Below are 23,908 nucleotides of genomic sequence, written 5' to 3' on the forward strand. Positions count from 1 at the left end.
CTCCCTTTATACTTGCATCCCTATAAAGGAGGCCTTGGAAGTGATCTTTCGCCTAACAGATCCCGATACCGCGCATCTGGTGGAGATCTATCTCACTTCCACTTTCTTTTGTTTCGAGGGTGAGTTCTTTGAACAGACTTGTGGTGTTGCCATGGGTTCCCCTCTTTCCCCTATTGTTGCTAATCTTTTTATGGAAGATTTCGAAGCCAAAGCTTTAGCCTCGGCTCGTCTCCTTCCCAAGCTTTGGAAAAGGTATGTAGATGACACTAATGTCATCTGGCCCCATGGCCCAGAGGAGCTGGAACACTTCTTTAATCACCTCAACAGCCAGTCCTCTGCCATTAAGTTCACCATGGAAAAAGAGGTCAATGGTTGCCTCCCTTTCCTGGATATTCTTATATCCAAGAATAAGGATGGCTATCTCTCCCTCTCTGTGTTCCGAAAGAAAACGCATACTGAGCAGTATCTTCATGCAGATTCCCATCATTTCCTTGCTCAGAAGATGGGTGTTCTTAACACCCTCGCTACTCGTGCCCTTAGGATTTCTGATAGTGAGAGCTTTGATAAGGAGAGATCCCATCTCCTTGATGTCTTTATGGAAAATGGATATAGTAGGCGCCTAGGTCAGAAGGCTTTCCGTAAAGCCTCTAAGAATGTGTTAATTAAGAAAGAGCACCGTCTAGGTGTCCACCTTCCCTATGTCCAAGGAACCACGGACAAGATTGCTCGGATCCTTAAGATGTATGAGATTCCCTCAACCTTTAGGCCCCTCAGCACCATCCGCTTTTTCCTCCGATCGGTGAAAGATCCCATTAACCCTAAGGACATGAAGGGTGTCTACTTGATCCCTTGTTCTTGTGGGACCCCCTATATTGGGGAAACAGGGCGCTCCATCCATCAGAGGATCAGCGAACATGCAGCCGACCTAAGACGTGGGAGATCCAAGTCTTCAGCGTTGGCAGAGCATGCAGAAAAGACCAAGCATCAGGTGTGTATAGAGGAGGCCAAGGTTGTTCCCAAAGTTGCTCAGTTCCATCATCGTAAATTCAGGGAAGCTATTGAGATTGAAAGAAGGCCGAACAATCTCAATAGAGATGATGGCTGGAAGATCAGTAGATGTTGGATCCCCGCCCTTTCATCCTAGTCTTTCTCTCCCTCCCCCCGCTTTCTCATCTTCTTTGCTTTCGTTTGGGTTTGTCCTTCTTGTTTTAGGCCTTTTCCGGTCCTTCTCCTTCTTTTTTATGTTAGGCGCTCTTTCTATTTACTTCTTCCTGATAGATATTAATGGATATGATCATAACTATTATTATATTAATATGATCGTAGCTATTATATATTATTATTATTAATTTATTTATGTATTTATTTATTATTATTATTATTAATTTATTTATGTATTTATTTATTTATTATTATTATTATTAATTTCTTTTTTCACGTTCTTAATTAGTTTTATTCAGTTTTATATTTTTTAGGATTAGTACTATATAATTACTATAACTAACTATCACCTTAAATTACCTTATAAATATTTTTATGATAGTAAGGTCCTTTATCTAATTAATTACCATTAAATTTATATAAATAAGAAAATTTTTAACCGACCAAGAAGTTATCACCATTTAAAATTATTTCTTTTAAATGTTTCTAGTTATTATAACTAACTAGCCTACCTTATATATTTTTATATATTGACCCTTTCCCCTTAATTTACATTTTATATTATACCTTTCAACTAACTTTTATATATATATATATATATTATTAACTTTCTAATAATATATAGGTATTATAACTAACTATCATGCTAAAATTGCCTCACATATATTTATATTTTATATTTTTATATATACAAATATATATATATATATATATATATATATATATGTCATGTCCTTAATATAACTCTTTCCCTTATAAGTCACAATTCTTATTAAACTAATAACAGAATCAACATCTATAATTATTTCTTTTATATAATCTAAATAACTCACATTAAATTATCATTTTGACTTTTTGACTACAGTCCTTAAGTCAAAATTAGCCGTTGATCAAGATAGCCGTTGGAGGCTCTGCTCAGACTATTTAGCATGCATAGCTGGATCTGTTTCTTCAACTTGTCCTAACGATGAGCCACACTGGTTGGTTCGAAACGCGTCGACAAATGTCTCTCTTTATGTGATTTACGCCGAAGTTCTACTTATAAATAATATGGATCACAGAAGCCTCAATTCAACAATATCGCAATATTTTCGAGGAGACGAGATATCACCAAGGAAATATCGCGATATTTTGTCTCCCAAAAAATATCACAATATTTCCGAAATGTCAGCGATATCTTGGGAAAATATCGCACTACGATTGAAAATATCGCCCGGCAATAGCAAAAAATTGCCGCCGTGGCTAGAAAAGGTCAATTTTGTTTTTTTCTTTATTCATTTTCATTTCTGATTGCTGGAGAACGAAGGGGAAAGCTATGTGCTTGCTGCCAAGGAGGATTTGAGTGTTGAATAGCGATATCGCCACCAACAACGAAGATTTTGTTGATCTAAGATTGAAGAGCAGTGAGACAATATCATTTCTTCCATTAACAGGTATGTTCAAATAAACCCCTATGTTAATGAATTTTTTGATAGTTTTAGGATTATTCTTGCTTGCCTATTTTCCTACAAACATTTTGCTTGTTTTTTTTTTCTTTTCCATTTGCTATGATTTTCATGCCCATGAGTAAATGCAAGGGTTTTCTCCATATTTGGAGAGAAAACTCCATTTTTTTTAAAACTTTCAAATGCACCCTCTTAGTGTCATTTATGGGTTTTCATTGAATTCACATTGCAAATAATGTAGCAAAAAAATTATTTTGTAAAATGACGTGGTTATTACTTATTAATTCCATTTCTTTTGGTGCCCTAGGTTTGAGTTAGCTCACCACAAAATTCAAATATGCCAAAAGCCTTGGACCCATTTTGGGAGTAAGGGGAGCCTGATGGTGGGACAAATCGAGCATATCTTACATGCAAATTGTGTGGGACCAGGATGACAGGAGGGGTTACACGATTGAAATACCATTTGGCTAGACTCACTAGACATGATGTTGGGATTTCAACAGTTTCTAGTCCAGAGCTTATACAAAAAGTTCTTGAGACAATTGATGAAAAAGACAGAAAGAAGGAAGAGACAGAAAGAAACGAGGCTGAACGTGCAGGTAGTTCTTTTGGGATATCTTCTCCTGATTTTGATGTTGAGGGTAGTGGGAGGGGCTCCACAGCATCACCTGCTACTGCTAGTGCGAGGTCATCATTTTTTGTTCCACGAATAGGACATGGATCACAACCTGGCATAAAATCACTTGTTAAAAAAAAGGAGAAGCAAGAAGCAGATAGAGTCATGGGGAGGTGTCTTTTCTGGAGCGACTTACCTCTCATCATCACCAAAACCAATCCATTTTGGCAGCCAATGTGTGATGCTATTGCTTTTGTGGGCCCAGAGTACAAAAGTGCTACATATGAGGAGTTGCGGGGACCAATTCTTTAAGCAGAAAAGCAGGACATCAACTCTAGATTGGCGGAGCTGAAAAAAACATGGGAAGTTACTGGATGCACAGTGATGTATGATGGTTGGAAAGATAGGAAGGGTAGGACCCTTCTAAATTTCTTGGTACATTGTCCTAAAGATACCATGTTTATTAAATCAGTGGATGCATCAGAACATATTAAAGATGCAACAACAATATGTGAGTTGTTAGATGGGTTCATTCGGGAGATTGGTGTGCAGAATGTGGTGCAAGTCATAATAGACAATGTAGCTAATTATGTGTCTGCCGGCAAGATGCTTATGGAGAGGCATCGCACATTGTTCTGGACTCCGCGTGCAACACATTGTCTCGATTTGTTGCTTGAGGATATGGGGAAACTCTCCTTCATCAAGGAGGCGGTTGATATGGCTAGGAGCGTCCCCAAGTTTATTTATAACCATGCTTTTGTTCTTAGCCTCATGAGGAAGTTCACTAGAAACAAGGAGTTGCGGCATCCTGCGATCACGCATTTTGCCACAAACTCTATTCAGTCTTTGTTTCGATGTCAATTCGAATTGAAGCAAATTTTTGTGTCTGATGACTGGCGTAATTGTAGATACAGCAGGAGATAGGACGGGAAAGCCATTGCAAAAATGGTGTACTCTGAGACGTTTTGGCGTGGAGTAGAAGAAGCATGCTCAGTTAGTGAACCTATAGTAAAGGTTCTCAGATTGGTAGATGGGGAGAAGCCTGCAATGGCTTATTTGTATGAGGCCATGGATAGGGCCAAGGAGGCCATTCATTCTTATTATGCAGACAAGGGTTCTGCCGGCCTTGATAGGCATATTATGTTATGGGATGTGATTGATAGTCGGTGGACAGGGATGCTTCACCGACCCATTCATGCAGCAACACTCTTCCTCAAACCTGCATTTTCATACAAATGCGGCTTTGATTTTGATGGCGAGGTGATGGAAGGGCTGCAATCCTGTATTCATAGGATGGTACTTGATCCTAAGCTTAGTAGCAAAATCAATCGCGAGAAACAGTTTTATCGGGATTGTGTTGGCCTATTTGGCTTTGATGATGCTATTAGAGAAAGGACCCTCTTCATGCCATGTAAGTGACATGTCATCACTCATTAGAAATTAGAATTTTCAATTTAGAATTTCCTTACTTATAATTCTATTTTTTTTTAAATTCAATTATGTAACTTTTATTTGAAAGTTTAATTATGTTTTAAGTTTTTGAATTTTTTATTTCTTTATTTTGTTGTAGATATTTGGTGGCGAAGCTATGGTGCAAAGGCACCAAATTTGCCGAAATTGGCCATAAGAATCTTGAGTCAAACATGTAGCTCTTCAGGGTGTGAGCGCAATTAGAGTGTATTTGAGAAAATACATGCAAAAAAGCGCAACAAGTATAACTTTGAGCTCCAACCTTTAGTTGAGCAATTACACTTATTGTAATTTTTAGTTTATGACCTTCAAGTGTCAAGAGTCAAGAGTCGAGACTCATTAGTTTTTTTGACACTCTTATAGGTTGGAGTTCGCACGCCTCAATGATTTAGTGTATGTGCATTACAACATCCGACTTCAAGTGAGGCAAATAGAAGCACCAATGGATCTAGATGCCATTTACTGAGACAATATTAATGTATTGTCTCAGTGGAGGGTGAAGTCTGAGGAGCCCATCTTGGAGGAGTCACCTTCATGATTAGAGCCAAATGATCCATTAGAACAGGGGCAACAAGAGGAGGACTCAGAGGAGGAGCAGGAGGAGGAGGAGGACACTGTGGGAGCATCAACATCAACACCATCTGCTATAGATATAGGAGAGCACAACTCCATACCTAGCACTCATTATTTGACATTAGGTGCAGAGGCAGGGCCAGGGCCTTCTACTACTAGGGGCAGGCCTGGCAAAAAACCCATCATATTTTCCCGTAAAAGGGGGAGAGGCCATTGATTTCAGATAGATAGTTGCTAGTTTTATTTGTTTTGCTACATATAACTCATGATGATGAGATACTTTTATATATGTGATGTTATTTTGTATTGGTTCTCCACATTTGAGTCCTTGAATGGACAATTATCAGGGATCAGCAGGATTTGGTATCGCCTTTGATGTATCATTTCTATTTGACATCATATATATCAGTGCTTTCTTCATATTTATGTGCCAATGTGTTTATTTCATGTTGTTATTGCTTTATATTTTTAAAATCTGAAAAAAAATGAGTATATTATGCATTTTTTATGCTTGTCGATATGTGCCGATATTTTGCCGATATTTTCCTCGATATTGTCGATAAGATGTTTTCTGGACCCTCGCCGATATTTTGCCGATACCGATATTTCAACATTGCTACTAATACATACATCATTCATCCATGCACCACAAGATTCAATAATGCAATACATTGATCCATATTCATCGTTCTAGATTCTACATTGATTTAAAAGTTAAATTCATCATTCACAGGATCAGGGGTGATATCTAACTATCATTCCTTTCTTCTATACCTCTACCTCCGGTATGTCACGTTTTGCCTATCCTCCGATGTCATAGATTGTGTTTCTCCCACGAGATGTGCCAAGTCTATGAGCTTTGATACCACTGTAATATCCCTAAGGGCAAATTAATAGTAAATATGCAAAGCAAAACAGACGAAACCAAAAAAGCAATCAAACCATGAATTTGCATTCAAAACAGCGTTGTGTACTCATTTTATTAATGGAAAGAGGTGTACAACAAGGCGCTGGAAGGAGTGCACCTCGGCTTTCTCTAGTCAAGCTAGCAAAGCCGCAAAATGATCAATGAATCAAACTACTCCAATCTGTTGGTAATTCGGCCCAAGTGTTACGTTGTAGATGCTTAGAAATGTGTTGCAGCCTAGAATGATCTACTGCTAGAGCCTTCTCTACTACTCAGAAATTCCGGGAAATTAATCCCGACCTCTACTCAAGAAACCCAAAATAACCCACAAAGGATTTGGCCAAAGCTTGACCCCGAAAATTTGACCCTCTTTGGCTTGACTGGCTCTTCTACTGGGCAAATCGACCCACCTGAAGATTCTACTGCTAAATGCTCCAAAAATGTCTGCAAACCCTATTAGAAGGCTCCCCAAGCCTTCCCTCCAAGTTTCCTCCACAAACTCCCCTCACTCCTCAACTTCTCGGAGTGCCTCTAGCCAAGATTGCGCAGTCCCTGCACTGCTGTAGCTTTCCCCGCTGCTGTAACTCGACTCACTACTGCTGGTATGATTTGGGACCGAGTAGAACTCCCTCCTTGGGCTGGCACTCAAACTCCACCGAAGCAAGGGTTGGGATCTTCGCTCGGAAACACTCGATGTCCTGAACAGCACATGCAGACTTGGCTCACTGCTCAAGCATGCTATGTCAAAAGACAAATTCTGAAAATGATAGATGATGAGCAAAATGAGAGCCCCTCCTTCCTTTTGTTGATTTGCCTCCAAGATTGCCCATGTGGGCCCACATCGAATTCCCCTCACCAATTTCGCTCCAATGAGAGCGTACTCTCCATGTGGGCCGAAATTCCCTTGTGGTGGCCCCCACACTCCACCAAAACTGCAATATTTCCATCGAACTCTAATGTTGGGGTGCCTCTCATGCCAAAAATCGAATGTGGGTCCCCTAAGCCCACTTCTCCTAAGTGAAACCATGTAATATGCCAAAATTGAGCAAAAATTGATATTTACTTAGTGAAACACTAAGTAGGAATATCACACAATGTAAACCTTCTAGAGGCCCACACATGCATGACGTTAGCATTTCAACTAGCATTTGTGGAGAGATATAATTTTGCAAAAGCTATTGTGTTAGCTTGTGACCTAGGCCTTTACTTGCACATTATTTTATTAGTAGAGGGGCTTGCAGGACTTGTTAGACCATATATATATTGGACAGACCTCATTTGATCTCTCATCGTCGTCACACTTGGAATTTGGCCTCATAGAGGAAACTCGCACTGCTCTTTTGTGAACTATATTGGATATTGGATGCATTTTGATATTTGGAGCTCATTCTTGGATATTTCTTGGAGCTATTCTTTAGACAATGGAAGGAATTCTTGCATGTTTTCTTGTAAGTGCTCTTTATTGTTGAATATCTATTTTTCTATTTCTAATGTATGGAGTTATTGTTTCTAGGTCATGGTAAATTTGTGCCCTAATTTATTGAAAATTAATTGAATTACTATCTAGATGGATATTGCATACATTTTGCATGCATAACATTTTAATGGTCCTAGTGGTGAACTCATTTTAACTCTCCCCTAAAAATCCAGTTTTCATTGAGTGGGTAAATGCTTGAAACTTGCTTGATAAGGCATCAAATTTCGGCCTCCTTGAAAACAGGTTTAGCCAATTTAAATCATCCTTGACTCCATATGCCCAAAGGACAAGGCACTAGTCGAATTTGTTGGTGACAAATCTCATGTTTTCTCCATATTTTGTGTCCTAAATTTCGGTCCTTTTAAGGCTAGAGAAGAGAGCTAGGTCTTGCTGTAAATTTCTCAGAAGAGGGGATTTTGGTGGTTGGAGAGCCTAAACATCAAGTAGATAGGGTTTGCAATGAAACCCATCAATTTGGTGGCCATCCACTTCAATTTCATCTATAAGTTTGCTTGCCGTAAGTGTTTTCCCTAAGATGGAAACCATAGTTTTTCTTCCCTCAGATTAAGGACTTTCTTGAAGGTTTCATGAGCCGTGGCTTAGCTAATATACATTGTAAGAAGCCTTTTCTCCTTGCCTTGACCTTGAGTCACTCCAACACTTGTCAAATCAATCAATCTCTCTTGTGGCCTTCTTCCACCTCGTTTTGGCCTTTCAAATTTCAGATATCGTTGTGTTCTCTTAGATTGTGGACTAGTATTTCATATCTGGGGTGTGACAGTATGCCATTTTTACTGTGACCTTTTTGCACACAATAAAATAATCTTTTATGATAAAAAAATTATGTACTGAAAAGCAAAATATTTTTGTCCAATAATCTACTATTTTTTATCATATAGCTTTTATTTCATCCTCTTCTGACTAGGCTTCATGATATGCTGTACTAAATTGGCTGTTACAAACTCAGAACTTGACTGGCCTGCTTCTTGGGCTTTCGTATTTTAGTTATTGTTGTGTTTCCTTTTAGAGTGTGGACAAGTATTTCATACCTGAGGTGTGACAACATGCCAACATTATTGTGTACTTTTTGTAATGTTTTGCATATAATAATAGCATACTTTTTAAGGAAAAATTGTGTACTGAACAATGAAATATTCTATTCCTATTGTATGATTTGTATGGACCAATAAACCTTTGGGACTTATCATTTAAGTAAATTTTAAAAAATGATAGTTGCATTCACACTCCAAGCAATCAGGAATAATTATTTTGTTCTCCACATTATTCATGTGTATAGAATCTAGCTGTTTGAGTTAGCAGTTACTTATAAGTTATAATGACCTTTGGTTTCAGTATGAGGGAGAGAGCGGATGGAAGCCATCAAACTATACTGGACTTTGTGAGAAGATTCTCTCTAAGAGTCAATCAGTGGTATGCTATTAATCCTCTTTCAAGTGCTAGTGACATGCTATACTTTTTTTCATTTTCCACTTCTAGGTGTGTGTACTTACATTAATCTGTTGATATTTTTAGCATTGCATTCAATAGAATTTGTTTCTTTTTTATTTTTATTGCATGAAGTTCCTCCCCGTGGCTTGTCAAATCTTCATCTTTTCTTTCATACAACATATATACAGGAAAAAATCCATCCACTAAACATTAAGGTATTTGCAGAATAGAAATCTTTCTTCCTTTGCAAATCAATCAATCAAATCAATTTTGTCCAACCAATACAAGCATCTTATGTGACGACCGGTACAATCAATTGATGCTTCACATGGAAGTACATTAGAAAATCAACTCTCCTAGGTTTTGGCATGAGCAACTAGCGTTACCTCAAAAGTTTAAATTTGCGATCATTATAGGGTATCAAATCAATCTTATCCAATGAATACAAGCATCTTATGTGACGATCAGTACAATCAGTTGATGTTTCACATGCAAGTACATCAGAAAAATCAATACTCCTAGGTTTTGGCATGAGCAACTAGCTTTACTTCAAAAGTTTAAATTTGTGATCATGATAGGTTATCAAAATTTAAAGCAGAGATCATCTATAACACATCTAAATATGGGGTTAGGTTAGAGTATATCAAACAGTGTACCTACATGAAGGGTGTAGGAACGTACTCAAACTTCTTAAAATTTCAGAAAAAAGTTTAGAAATGCATATCTGCTCATACTATAACTAATAACGCATACCAAGGACAGAAAACTTTCATCCATGTGTGAAAATGAACCTAAATATAACAAAAAGAATGTCAAAATGGTCCTTGTTAGCACCCAAATTGGTTTTTTTTCCAAAATATTATCAGAGTGCTTATAAGTGTTGATATATGATGTAAAGCCGTAATTTCAGAAATCAACAGATTTTAACAAAATTTATGCTCAGAATCCAGACAGTGAAATTTTAAAACAGAATTTATCAAATCATTAGTGAGTATTTATCTGGAACTCCTGTTTGAAGGTGTTTCTCGCCCTCTATGGCTCCCACTCCCTTACCAAACCGTCATTTTCCTCCCAACCTATCTGGGGTTTACCTATACAGTCCCCAAATCCAGAAGACTTTAGATAGATTTTTGGCCCCCATGCTCAAGACTGCACTAGTATATCTATTTGGCTATGAAGAGTGGCCAAATATGGATAAATGAATTAATAATAAATAAAGTATCTAACTATCAAGAATTTCATGAATGAAATAAGTCTAGGATTGTGTGAATCTATTAAACCCATTAATTAATAAGCTCATTCAATAATAAACTCAATTAAACAAACCGCTATGCTTACTTTGGTATAACACCTAACGTATAACTGAGTTAAACCCAAATGTTCATATAATAAATTATTAATTATTCAATGAAACTTATTGACATTAAAGGACATCATATATATGTGGTATATGATATACAAAATGTGAACAATAATTGATATATATATATATATATATTATATATATATTTTGTTAACATTGGATCTCGACATCAGTCATCATAATTATGTATATGGAATAAGACCTTTTCACATACATACCATAACTTTATACAAAAGTTTATTAAATAACTTAATACGTAGGAATTAAAAGTCATATAATAAGCATTATAAAAGAATTAAAGTTACAAGCCATTTTATATATAAGTGTTATAAAACAACGAGAACGGTGAACGCCTAAAATCAAAAAGGAAATTGCAGGTGGCAGATAGCCAGGAAGGGTGGAGAAGATTCTTATGCTAGGGGGTGGAGAAATTTCGAAGGGGAAAGAAACCTCTTGCGTATAAAAGGGGGGGAAGGCACTATAACTGATTTTTTCGGTTTTTGCCTTTTGGATTTTGGAGATAGATTCATGTTCAAGTGGCGACTCCACTTCCATTTTCTGCAAGAATTTCTGCTAGAAGTCTTCTTCTTATAGACTTCTTGCTTATCTTTAGTGTTCCATGAGAATGCATCCCCTAGGGTGGGGGATGCGCCCCGGCACTCCCCCACGTTCTGGGGACGGGGAAACTCTAGGGGAAACGTTTCCCCCATGTCCCCTTTTTGGTGAAACTCGGGGAAATTTTGGGGGGGACATTTTTCTGGCGATGAAACGTGACTCCTTTGTAGGGGGGGACAGGGGGATGCCGAAGGGATGCAAGGGGGACGCAAGGGAGACGCCGGGGGGATGCATATGCGGTCCCCCATTGTTTTTTCTAATAATTTTTTTAAAACATTAAAAATTTAAAAAAAACATACAAATTTAAATATATGAAAAAAAAAACAAACAAAAAATGAAACTATATTAAAACTTAAAATTTGTCAAAACTTGAATTTCTTTTAAAAATAAATAAATAAATTATATTATATTAAAATTTAAAACTTAAAAACAATAACAAAAAAAAAGTATATTAAAACTTAAAACTTAATATTTATTAATATTATTTAGTACTTTTTGAGAAATTTACTAGTATTTCATTGCTCAGTGCTTTCTATGTTTACTTTTAGTTTAGTATTCTATGGCTATTTTAGACTTCAACATAATGTCATTGTCATATGATGAATTTACTTTTTATCGTTTTTGAATTTATAATTTTATAGTTTTTATGACTTTGATGTCCCCCTGTTTCCCCGAAAATTCCCTAAATTTTGGGGTTGTTTATATATGTCCCCCTTGTGAGTATCCCCGCTCCCGCGTTTCCCCATCCAGGAAACTCGGTGGAACATTGTTTATCTTGGACACGGACCTCTCACTAGATCCATTTTCTCTCAAGTGAGCAAATCATCATGAATGACCTGCTTGCCCCTTGTAATTTTACAAACATTCAGGGTTATCCCCATGATATTACAAAAAAACCATTGATAATTTACCCTCTTATCAAAGAAATGGTGCAATTAATGCTAATAATCATCTCAAGAAATTTAATATTTGTGTGGCTAAGTGGTGCAGCAATACTAACTATAATCATGAAGACATAATCTTTGTCTTTTCCTTGAAAAATAATGCTATAGATTGGTTTCATGATTTTTTTAATGATTCTTTTGATTCTCTACAAGCTATAATCAAGGCCTTTATCAATGAATATGGAGACAAGGAGGATTAAAAGGGTTTACTTCACACTATTTACAGTATGAAAAAAATTAAGATGAAATTGTTAAAGAATTTAATAGGAGGTTCAATGGCATTATGAGAAAATTATCTCAAGATTACAAGCCTTCCAACAAAATTTTGTTAGACCATTACATTGATGCATTTGATGCTAACACTTCTTATGAATTGATGTGCGAGAAGCCCACTAATGTAAGGGTTACTCAAAATTTAGCTGAGGAACTAGAAAATGACAAGAAGGCATCTGGGAAGTTGGGGATTGCAAATATAAAAGAAGAGGAAAATGATCATGTTAAAGAACTAGCTCAAAGCATTAAACGTATGCAAGATGAGCATTAAATTCAAGTCATTGTCATGCAAAACGACCTAGTTAATATCGAGTCTCAAAAGGATAATGATGATCAATCTTGGCCATATTGCAGTACTTGTGAAAATTTTCATGATGGATCTACTTGTGCTTTTGCGAGAGGAATCCAGGGTAGTGGCATTACAGGGACAAGTGGCCAAATTAAAAATATTATTGAGGAATCAAATTGTTTGCATATGGAAGATCATGATGAGCATCTTTTCAGGGAATTAACTCAAATGATCAAAGGCATGCAATATAGTCAAGAAAAATTACTAGCAGGTCACGCTAGAGAAATGAATTCTATGGGGCACAGGTTACAAGCAATGTATGTTACTCAGTATAATCAAAAGATCAATTTTTAGAACATGATAGATACCATAGAGGAAGAGCATGCTAAGGAGCTAAGTTCAATAAAAGAAAATCATAAGAAGGAAATAAATTCTATTCAAAAAAATCATAATAGAATGATAAAGGACATGGAAGCTAATCAGATCTCTCTTCAAAACAGGTTATTAGCTAGAGAAGAAAAGCATGGTGAGGAACTAAAAATCATGGAGATTAATCATTCTAATCAGATGGCCACGATGCAAGACCATTTCATCACCATGGATCATAATTACACATAGGAAATCAAAGCCTTGGAAGCTAAGCATTTCACTCTTCAAGACAAATTCACGAAGACAAAAATTATTCAAAAAATTAATTGTAAGGCATGCCAAGGAAATGAGTTCCATGCAAAGGAGGTTGGAAGAAATGGAAAAATTACAAAAGATGGAAAGGTGGCAGGTGCAGGAATTTCAGCATAGATAAGATGATGAGAGAAACAAAGAAATTTCGACGGATCATAAGCCTCCTAGTCTGGCTAATGATTCTCATCTCACTGCAAAGAGGTCTCTTATCCCAATGGAAACATGTTAACTGGAAATGCCATGATTGGAAAATAAATTGATCAAACTTATGGGTCACCTTTGACAAAGTATATTCAGAATAAGGTTAGGCATACTTCAATCTCTTCAGATCTTTCATCCAAGCATACTCAGGCTCAAGACAAGAAATCTATAGTGGTATCGTTATTGACATCACAACCCACCGGGAAGAAAATTAGAAGGCAGAGGAAGAGAAGGAAGAAGTTTGATGCATCTGATGATCAAGAGCAGTTCAATATTCGGATAAGGTAAAGTCCCATGATATGCAGGAACGGGCGTGGCACATCAGAGAAGCAGCCTTTAGACTTGTCAGAAAGTCGACAAATGCTCAGTATGCACTATGTTGAAGACATAGGGAATCATTTTGTATGGTATCTCTAACCCTACTCCCTTTTATTTCATGTCGGTAGATGGTTTTACATTCTACATTTTGTTAAGTCTTTTATATTTCAATTTATTAGAGTAGTATTTTCTATTCAAGTGTTGTTTTCTATATATGCATGATGATTTCGATGTTGAATGAATATCTATTTGATGGACTTATGTTTTCTTGGATGCAGGATTCTGGGATTCTCATGTTACTTCATGGAAGCAACGTGTCCCCATATGGAGCCAGATGTTGCACTCAAATTGTCAAAGTTCCAAGGAAGCAAAAGTACCAAATTTTTCGACAGGATCAGCTCACCTATCAATAGTCCATGTGTCATGGTCAATCCATTCTACAAGTTATATGATGTAAATGATCCTAGTAAGACCTTGAGTATACGTAACAACCTAGGTAAGCCTATGATTTTGGCAAAAAATTTCATCCTAGGAGGTTTTTTAACCTCACTAATTATTTGTGTTTCTAAACAAGGCTAATCAGAAGAGTTTTTTCCCTCTAGCTTAAATCCCCAAAGCTAGGGTGAAATTTATTGTCGAATTCTTAAGTGAGTCCTAGTGTTTTTAGTCGAGTCTGATGTAAAAATGATTTGGGAATAATTTAAGCTAGTTGGCTTAGTTATTTTATTACAAATCATTTGGTCTACTAGATCATATTTTGTCACAGATGGGTTATGTGCCTTGAGGGTCTAAGCCAAATGTGTATTCTCCCTTTGAGGGTTGTGAATGTAAAAATCTTATGTCTTAGAGGGTGAAAAATTATTAAATCCCCTGGTGTAAATTAATTATTTTTCTGGAAAAATAATTTTTATTTCCTAAGCCAAAAAATTAATTAATTAGAGTCAAATTAAGGTGTCTTAGGAAAATTAATTCTCCAAGTGGAAAAATTCGTAGGTCTTAAAGGAATTAATTTTTAAAGGTCCTCCACCAAGGGAATATTGTATATTTCATGAAAATTTGGACCCTTGGACCTTGGTGGTTAATTCAAAGTCAAATTTTTGAAGAAATTAGCCCAAACTAATTAATTTTGAGCTAATAAAAATGGAATTATAAATAAATTTGAAAATTCTTCAAAAATAAAAAATAAGGGCCAAGATTAAAAGATCTCGAAGTGTTTATCAACGACCAAGATTATTTTGACAAAGATCAAAGAAACTAGCCATCATTTTTCCACTTGGAGGATAAATCTATAAATTAGGGAGTCATTTGAGTCTCTAGCATCTTGATCTCTAGCTAGAAAATTTCTACTGAAGCAACTTTGTAACTATTGTCCCCTTGGGAACTATTTTTTCAATCACAATAAAGACTTTTGGGTGTAATTCAAGGTGTTCTTATTGATTTGTGGTATGTGCTGACTACAGACATCTCTATGTTGTGCTGAATATTGGTAAGAATATGTGTTGACTATGGACATCTCTATGTTGTGTTGAATATGTGCTGACTACGGACATCTCTGTGTTGTCCCTCATCATCTAGTGGGGGTAGCTCTACTGTTGCTATCACATGTTGTCCCAAAACCTTTTTGAGGCATGAGACATGGAATATGTTATGAATCCTACTCCCCTGGGGAAGCTCTAGCTCATAGGCCACCTCTCCAACTCGCCTGAATACCCAGTACGACCCATAAAAACGTGGTTGTAGCTTTTCGGCCCCTTTTTGCTTCAAGGTAGACTATGTATATGGATGTAGTCGGAGATACACCAAGACCCCCTCCTCAAAGTGTCTCTCGGTCCGGTGCCTGTCAGCGTACATCTTCTGCTAATTCTGCGTTGTCACTAAGTTGTCCTTGAGAGCCTTGAGAATGTCTTGGCTGTTCAGGATCGAACCTTTGGCCTTTGGGACCCGGTTGTCTCCAAAAACAATGTCAGCAAAATACAATGCATCATAACCATGCAAGGCACGAAAAGGAGTCGTACCGATAGACAGGTGATGGGTGGTATTGTAGCAATGCTCGCCCAAGTGCAGCCAACGAATCCAAGCCCTCGGTTGCCCAGTCACATAGTTCTTGAGGTACCCCTCCAACCACTGATTAACTCACTCGGTCTAACCATTCGTTTGTGGGTGATAGCTCGTGCTATGGGTGAGCTGGGTACCGACCAATCTGAAGAGCTCCTACCAGAATCCCCCCATGAATCTGTTATCCCGGTCACTCATTATGTTCTTAGGAAGCCCGTGCAAACATAAAACTTCTTTGAAGAACAACTCTGCAACTTGTGAAGCTAAATACCCGGTCAAGATGGCAAGGAAATATGCGTACTTTGTCAACCAATCCACTACCACGTAGATGCAATCCTTGCCCTATACTGTGGGGAGCCCAGTGATGAAGCCCATGGAGATACTCTCCCACTTACCCTTAGGAATGGAGAGCAGCTGCAATAACTCAACAAGGTGGATCAACTCCCCCTTGTTCCTCTGGCATGCCTCACACTCTTGTACATGCCTCAACACGTCCCCCTTAAGGCCCTTCCATGTAAAATGTTCCCTGACTGCCATGTATGTTTTTCTGAACCCCTGATGTCCTGACAATGGCAAGTCATGTGTTGCCTGGAGCATTCTCTCCCTCAAATGCAAGATGGGTATCAGGAATATGCGCCCTTTGTAGTAGATGACCTCGTCCATCACCCTATAGTACTCATCTGTGTGGGTCCCCTCCAGAATCCCGCATGCCCTACTATCTTTGGAATAATATACCAGTAACTGGGCCTTCCAATCATGGAAAATGCTCATGAATGAGAGGCCTGCGTGTCTCCTGGATAGGGCATCGACCACTACATTGTGTTTCCCCTGCACATACTCTATGTCAAAATCATAGGCCTGCACCTTGCTGACCCATCTCTGTTGTCTGTCATTGAGGCCCTGCTACCCATGAAGTGGCGGAGACTGTTGTGATCAGTCTTCACTCTGAATTAGTTACCCACCAAATACTGCTGAAATTTGGCTAAGGCATGCATAATGGCTAGCATCTCCTTGTCATATATAGAATATGACCTCTCATGGGGTAGGAGCTTCCGACTCTCAAAAGCGATGGGGTGACCACCCTGGGATAATATTGCTCCAATCCCCTCTTTTGATGCATCATACTCCATGGTGAAGGGTTGCTCGTCACCTCCTTCAGGCGATCAAAGGCTGACTATGCTCCACCTGTCCATGTGAAGGCCCCTTTTTTAGTCAAATCTGTGAGAGGAGCCGCCAACTACAAAAACCCCTTGACAAACTTCTGGTATATGTGCAGATGCCCAAGAAGCCTCTCAACGCTGTCACATCTCTAGGTACTAGCCAGTCTCAAATAGCTCGTATTTTCTCCTCATGTACCTTCACTCCTTTTGTGCCAATATGTGCCCCAGGTAGAGCATCTTAGTCAACCCAAACTCACAGTTGGATAGTTTGGCATAAAACTGTTGTTCCTTCAAAATGCCCAGTACCTCCTCCAAGTGTTGGAGGTGCTCCTCCCAAGTCCTGTTGTATATCAATATGTCATCGAAGAATACCAAGACAAACCTCCTCAACTACTTCTGGAATACATGGTTCATACATGATTGGAAGGTGGTCGGTGTGTTGGTCAAGGCAAAGCGTCTTGGGGATGTTCTGATCCCTCCCCCTGATCTAATGGTACCCCAAACGCGAATCTATCTTAGAGAAGTACTTGGCTCCTCTAAGCTCATCCATCAACTCATCGATACGAGGTATGGGGTATCGGTTCTTCAATGTCTTCCTGTTGAGCACCCGATAATCAATGCACATGCGTAAGGTTCCATTCTTCTTCTTCAGTGTGAAAATTCTATCGCTGCAACATCTGATTTACTTTTCCTACTTATTGTTCAATAAGTTATTTATGAAATTCCTTCAATAAACATTAAAATAAATCTTGTTGCAGATATCACACCGTAATACAAAAAGAAACAAATGTACAAGAATCAACACATTGACACAGATATTTTGGACAACAATCCCTGAAAAACCCAATGTGGGAAAACTGGTGCAGAAAGGGAGGATTTTATTATTCAGCAATTCTTCAGTACAACAAGGTGCCAAACTGGCTTACCCACAGAGAGAAAAAATTCTCCAACACTTCTCCCAGTCCCAGCGTTAGCTTGGCTAACCTCTGCATGGCTCCCAGACACTCTGCGTCAGCCCTGGGCCTCTCTACATCACCCACGTAGGCCCTCTAGTGACTGCGCAGTCTCATGTTGCCTCTGCATCTGCCTGAAATGCCCTGCGTCTGCCTCTCCTGCCTCAGCGCTGGTCTCCAGTGCCTGATCTCGTCTCTCTGTTCCATACTTGCTACCTCCTGACTGCTCACTAGACCTCTAGTTCGAATTTCTCAGCTAACCCTACTCCAGAAATTGAACTGACTAGTCTCCCTCAGTGTGTTCTCCAAGTGAGCCTCAAGCCTCCTCTTATACTTTTCTCGTTGACAAATCAACGGCCGAGATTAAGTCCCTAATCAATGGCTAAGATTAACTCTGGATTGATCCATGACTTTTGGACCCTTCTAACACAATTTTATATTAATTCACATTAATATTTTATTTTCCCTAAGTTTAGACTTAGGGATTCCATTAAAAATATTAATTATTTTAATATCTACCAAACTGTTTAGAATATTCCCTAACCATTTCTAGGTATTGGAGATCTCATGTGCTTTAGCCTCTCCACCAATTTTCATGACTAAAGCACATCCGATGCTACCCAAAATCAACATTCACCAGCACCACTGAAGAAGCAAAGGGACTCATACTCGGCCTGATGTGGCCCAATGCTAACAATTTTTTGATGGCCCACTCAATCTTGTCTTTATAGGCCTTTGGGTGCCTATAAGGGGTTGTGATCACTGCTTGCACACCTGGCTCCAACTCGATGGTGTGCTCGAATCCCTTGTCTGGTGGCTGCCCTGGTGGAGTGTACCCAAATACCACTGAGTATCTATCTAATAGTGCCTATATATCTAGGGGCAGTGACTGGGCCTATCTCCCAACCTCTGAGATCCTCAACTCTACTGCCCATGCTATGTCTCCATGCCGCAAATCTGCCTCCATCCTATGTGCTGAGACTGTCTGGGGTGGGTATGAATGCATGCCTCTGAGGACCACCAACTTGCCATCCAGTGCAATGAACTCCATCTTAAACTTCTTCCAATCAGTGGTAACTTGTCCAAGGGAGTATAACCATTGGACACCCATCACTACGTTGGTGTTTGGCACATCTACCACAAAGAAGTGGTCTGTCATGGAGTAGTTCTCCATCGTCACGGTCAAGGCAGGAACATACTTAGTGCACTCCATAGTCATGTCACTTGGCACCAGAACTGAAAAGCTCTCAAACTCTGTCATAGTGATGCCCCTCCTCTGAACCAACTGGGCATCAATGAAGTTGTGGGTAGCCCCATTGTCAACTAAGACTGAGACACGCTGCCCCTATATTGTACCTCGAATCCTCAATGTCAGAAATTTGGGGATCTCGCATAAAGAAGCAAAGACTCCCCTGAATGGAGCAAAAGATGTCCCCCCCTGTGGAGGTGGTGGTGGTGGTCCCCTCTCTATCGGACTCTCATAAATCTCCCACACCACACTCCAGCTCCACGTCATCCTCCTGATCGCTATTTGAGAAGACTTAGATATAGTGGGCTTTGCTAGCTGTGCATCGTGGCCTGGTGCCCATGGCTCCCGACAGGTAAAACACAGTTTCCTCCTCCTGAGGTCCCTCCTGGTCTCATCATCCAGTTGCCCATGCCCCTAGACTGCTCTTTGTGGTAGTGGCCTAGTATCACTCCCCTTCTAGGGGTAGGGAGTGCATACAGGGAAGGGTGCTCGTGTCTTGGGGATGACCCCTTGCAAATCTCTAGCACATGTCATTGCTTCCTGCAGAGTGGAGGGTCTGCATGACTTCACTAGTCCATGCATGGGCTCGAGAAAGCCCTCTATGAAGGTGTACACCCTCCCAACATCCAATAGGTCCGACACCATCACTAAACACAGTTTCCTCCTCCTAAGGTCCCTCCTGGTTTCATCATCCAGCTGTCCACGTCCCTAGATTGCTCTCTGTGGTGGTTGTCTAATATCACTCCCCTTCTAGCGGTAGGGAGTGCATGCAGGGAAGGGTGCTCGTGTCTTGTGGATGCCCCCTGCAAATCTCTAACACATGTCACTACTTCCTGCAGAGTGGGGGGTCTGCTTGACTTCACCAATCCATGCACAGGCTCGAGCAAGCCCTCTATGAAGGTGTACACCCTCCAATTATCCGATAGGTCTGACACCATCACTAAGCACAATTTCCTCCTCCTGAGGTCCCTCCCGATCTCATCATCCAGCTGCCCACATCCCTAGACTGCTCTCTGTGGTGGTGGCCTAGTATCACTCCCCTTCTGGGGGTAGGGAGTGCATGCAGGGAAGGGTGCTCGTGTCTTGGGGATGGCCCCTTGCAAATCTCTAGCAAATGTCACTGCTTCTTGCTGAGTGGGGGGTCTACATGACTTAACCAGTCCATGCATGGGCTTGAGAAAGCCCTCTATGAAGGTGTACACCCTTTGAGCATCCGATACGTCCGACACCATCACTGAGACTGTCAAGAACTCCGATATGTACTACTCTAGCCCGTTTGTCTGAGTTTGGTTAGCTCCCTGAAGTGAGCCTCCAGATCCCTCTGATCAAATCGCTCCACCACCCTCCTGGTGAAATCATCATATGAAGTCACATGGCATGCCCCAAGGTATTCAAGCCATGAAACCACCAGTCGTGGGCTTCCCCTTCCAAGTGAAACGTGGCCATTTTGATTGCTTCTAGCTCTGTCATTCGGTTGAGCTGGAAATAAGTGTCCATCTTCTCTACCCAATCCCATGATGTACATTTGGAAGTGCCATCATATGTGGGGAAGTACATTCTCCCAATAGTACGCTGCAACACATAGCTTTGGGTGCCCTGTCCTCCATAGTTCTTGCCCTTATCATTCTGCTTGAGCTTGCAAAAATCTCTGAAAGAGAGTGCCTCCCTAAAGTCTTCTCCCATGGACTGCCATTCCCTGAAGTGTTCTCCCATCAATGAAGGATCTTCGACCCCTCCTGGTTGATTTTGCACCAAAGGCACGAAAGAGGGCAATGTAGCTTAAGTTGGCCCACTCGCTAATGGAGGTTGTGCAGTGGATGAAGGATGTTCGAATCGTTGAGAGACCCTCGAAGTCTCTCCAAACAAAAACTCTTATGAGTGCTTCTTTCTTGGTTATGCATTTTGATCTCTTCTAGCATTTCCTTTTGGCCCTTCGCTAAATCATTTAGAGCCTTTAAGAGGCTGTCAAAGGCCATATCCTCCCTGCTCTTGAACTCTCCCATGCCCTCTGCTACTACTGCCTTCCCCTGTCCTCCATGTCTGGGGTGATCTTCATCTCCCTTTCTTTGCTTTGATGCCTCTACCTTTTGTACGTAATATTCTTCCTGTCCTCCTCACTCATAGGAAAAATACCCCACAGCTGAGCCAAGATCTGGGCTCTAATACCACTGTAGTGTTCCTAACTAGGAAATCTAGTGATATACAAAGAAAATAAACAAACCAACATTCAGCAATGAGACACAATTAGTAAACACCCATAAAAGCACTGCAAATAAAGATCATCTAAGCCATTTTATTAATTCTTTCTGGAGCAAGTACAATAGTGATGGAATGGTGCACCTGGGCTTGTCTCAAGGGACAAGCATGACAAAACCCAGGTAAGCAAATGATGGCCCTAGTGTTGCACAACTGTTGCTCCAAAGATGATCTGCGCTACCTAGAAACTACGCTGCCTACTGGAAAAGATGTGATGGAAACTCCACTTCCTGTGCTCAGAAAATGTTGCAACTTCAGCTCCCGGCTACTCAACAAAACCCCACCAAAACCCAGAAAGGGTTCGGCCTAGTTCAAGCCCCCGAAAATTGACCCCCAAGTACCATGTCCTCCTCCTTAAACTGGGAATCATGGCCTGTCTAGAAATGGCTGAAAATGCTCTCCAAATTACCCCCAAATGCTGAGATGTTGTACCCTATGGCTTTCCTCTCTTCTCCTGGCTAACTCCAGCTATATAGCTCCTTCCCCCAACTCCCACGTCAGTGCAGGGATTGCCCTTTGCACAGTCCTCAATTACCGTAAGTCGAGCTGCCCAAAAGCAGCAATCTCCTGGTCCAAAACTCTCCCCAAGGGTTGATCTTCTGATGAAACTACAACTCCCAAGCTTTCCCGGCAAATGTTGCCCTGGAGCACCCCCAAATCACTATTGCGTGTTACCCTCCTGCATGCCCAGAAATATGCACTGTTGAATCGAAGGATGAGTGATGTGGCTGTAAAACTCCTCAGGTTCCCCTCCAAGGTAGTACGGATTGCCTTCCTAGGGTGGTACTCGAAGTCCCCCGAAGAAAGGTTGAGTCTCCCGCTTGGAAAACACAATGCTAAACAGCGTGGTAAGTCGTCTAAGCAGCTCGAGCAACACAAATGAGTTCAATGGTCAAATGATAGCTTGGGTTGGGGATTTCCTTATAACTTCGTGGGCCTTCCTTCCCCATGTGGGCCCCTCTCCCAAGCCATTCGATTTTCTCTCCAAGGTAATTTGAATTGCCCAAGTGTCCAAGTGTGTTTCCCCCCACGTGGGTGGCCCCCACATCCCACTAGTGATGTAATTCAGCCCCCTTATTTCTCCTAAGTTCCTAAGGCAAAAATGTATGGCTCCACCTTTACCAAAAATTAATCAAAATTGTTGGAGACTAAACCTGTGACAAATATTTTTTGGAAGGGACATTACACTCTATTGTCTTTCTGTGCACTGTGATCTCTATAATTAAATGTATAATTGCTTGATGACATAATTGAAGTAAGAATAAAAACATATATAAACAGTCACAAGTAATTATCATGTTCATAAATTCTATCATGCATCCAAATTTCAACATCCACATCACATGAAGCACACCCCTTGCATCGTGTAACATTTGTAAAGCAACCCAAATGCTAACATCACAAGGCTACACTTGGTGTAAGTGTAGAAATGTATGATTTCTTCACTTTAACACCTCATGTTTTCACACAATTTTTGACAAATGCATATATCAAATAAGCAAAGTCTTTCGGTAGAAATCACATAAGAGATTTTTTGGCCAACGTGTTTCAAACCAACAAGTGTGGTTCATCATCAGGACGGCCAAAAGATTTCTCTTATGTGATTTCTACCGAAAGACTTTGCTTAATTCATTATGGATCACAGAAGCCTGAATACAGAAAAAATGCATATATCATCAAACTGGATCTGATCACATGTGTTGTGGCCTGAAAATCATCGTCAATTAGTAAAAATGAACTCCAAAATGGCAAAAAGCATGTCAAAATGATGCCTACTTGAACTGATGTCATATGATGCGGACCTTCTATGTCTTGTCACAATTCCATCTTATGACAAATGCATGATAGACATGCTCATGTGAAGTGGCAATAAAGTCATCACATTATGTAGACTTTCAATGTGAAAATAGTTTTATTACTTTGTGCTCCCTGACATCTGATTGCTTTTTTTGTGATTAAATATTCAGTCCTTTCTTTCCAAAGTTTGTTGTGAATTGACAGAACATCATTTACCTAAAGTTCCTGTGTTTTCTTCTATCATTTACTCATATTTTCATGGATAATAATTTTCAATATTAAGTTTTTCTTGCAGAATGGTTCAGAAAAGCCATCAAATGAGTTCATTAGAGGATAAAAGAAATCATCTTCGTTACTGAAATGCTAAGATAGTACCTTTATCAATTACAGTACATAATGGTACACATGCCTGATATTAGAACATGATTACTTTGTGATTGATGCAGGCTGGCTTTTTCTTAATGAATTACCCTCATTTATGGCGTGCACATTTGGAAAGACTTCACAACCTTTATACTACTGGAAAGCTGAAGGTTCTTTCTTCCTCGATAATGTGCAGTATGAAAATAGAATTGGAATGCTTAGTTACTTGGTCCATGTGCAAAATATCAATCCATGTTATTAGAGATAAATATTACTTTGTAAACTTATCCGTA

General features: G+C 39.7%; 1 protein-coding gene across 1 annotated transcript in view; it reads left to right on the forward strand.

The window, feature by feature from the left end:
• Window positions 1–23,908, forward strand: part of LOC149222822 (uncharacterized) — a 496,388-nt gene that overhangs the window by 429,423 nt on the left and 43,057 nt on the right. Inside the window, exons 18-19 of the mRNA XM_089387688.1 lie at window positions 9,003–9,080; window positions 23,699–23,785. Coding sequence (XP_089243814.1) covers window positions 9,003–9,080; window positions 23,699–23,785 — 165 coding nt within the window. The remainder of the gene's footprint in view (window positions 1–9,002; window positions 9,081–23,698; window positions 23,786–23,908) is intronic.

This window comes from Pinus tabuliformis, chromosome Q (genome assembly GCF_031772625.1).
Source record: "Pinus tabuliformis cultivar Carrire ecotype Pingquan chromosome Q, CPIR1, whole genome shotgun sequence".
Classification (NCBI taxonomy): Eukaryota; Viridiplantae; Streptophyta; class Pinopsida; order Pinales; family Pinaceae; genus Pinus; species Pinus tabuliformis.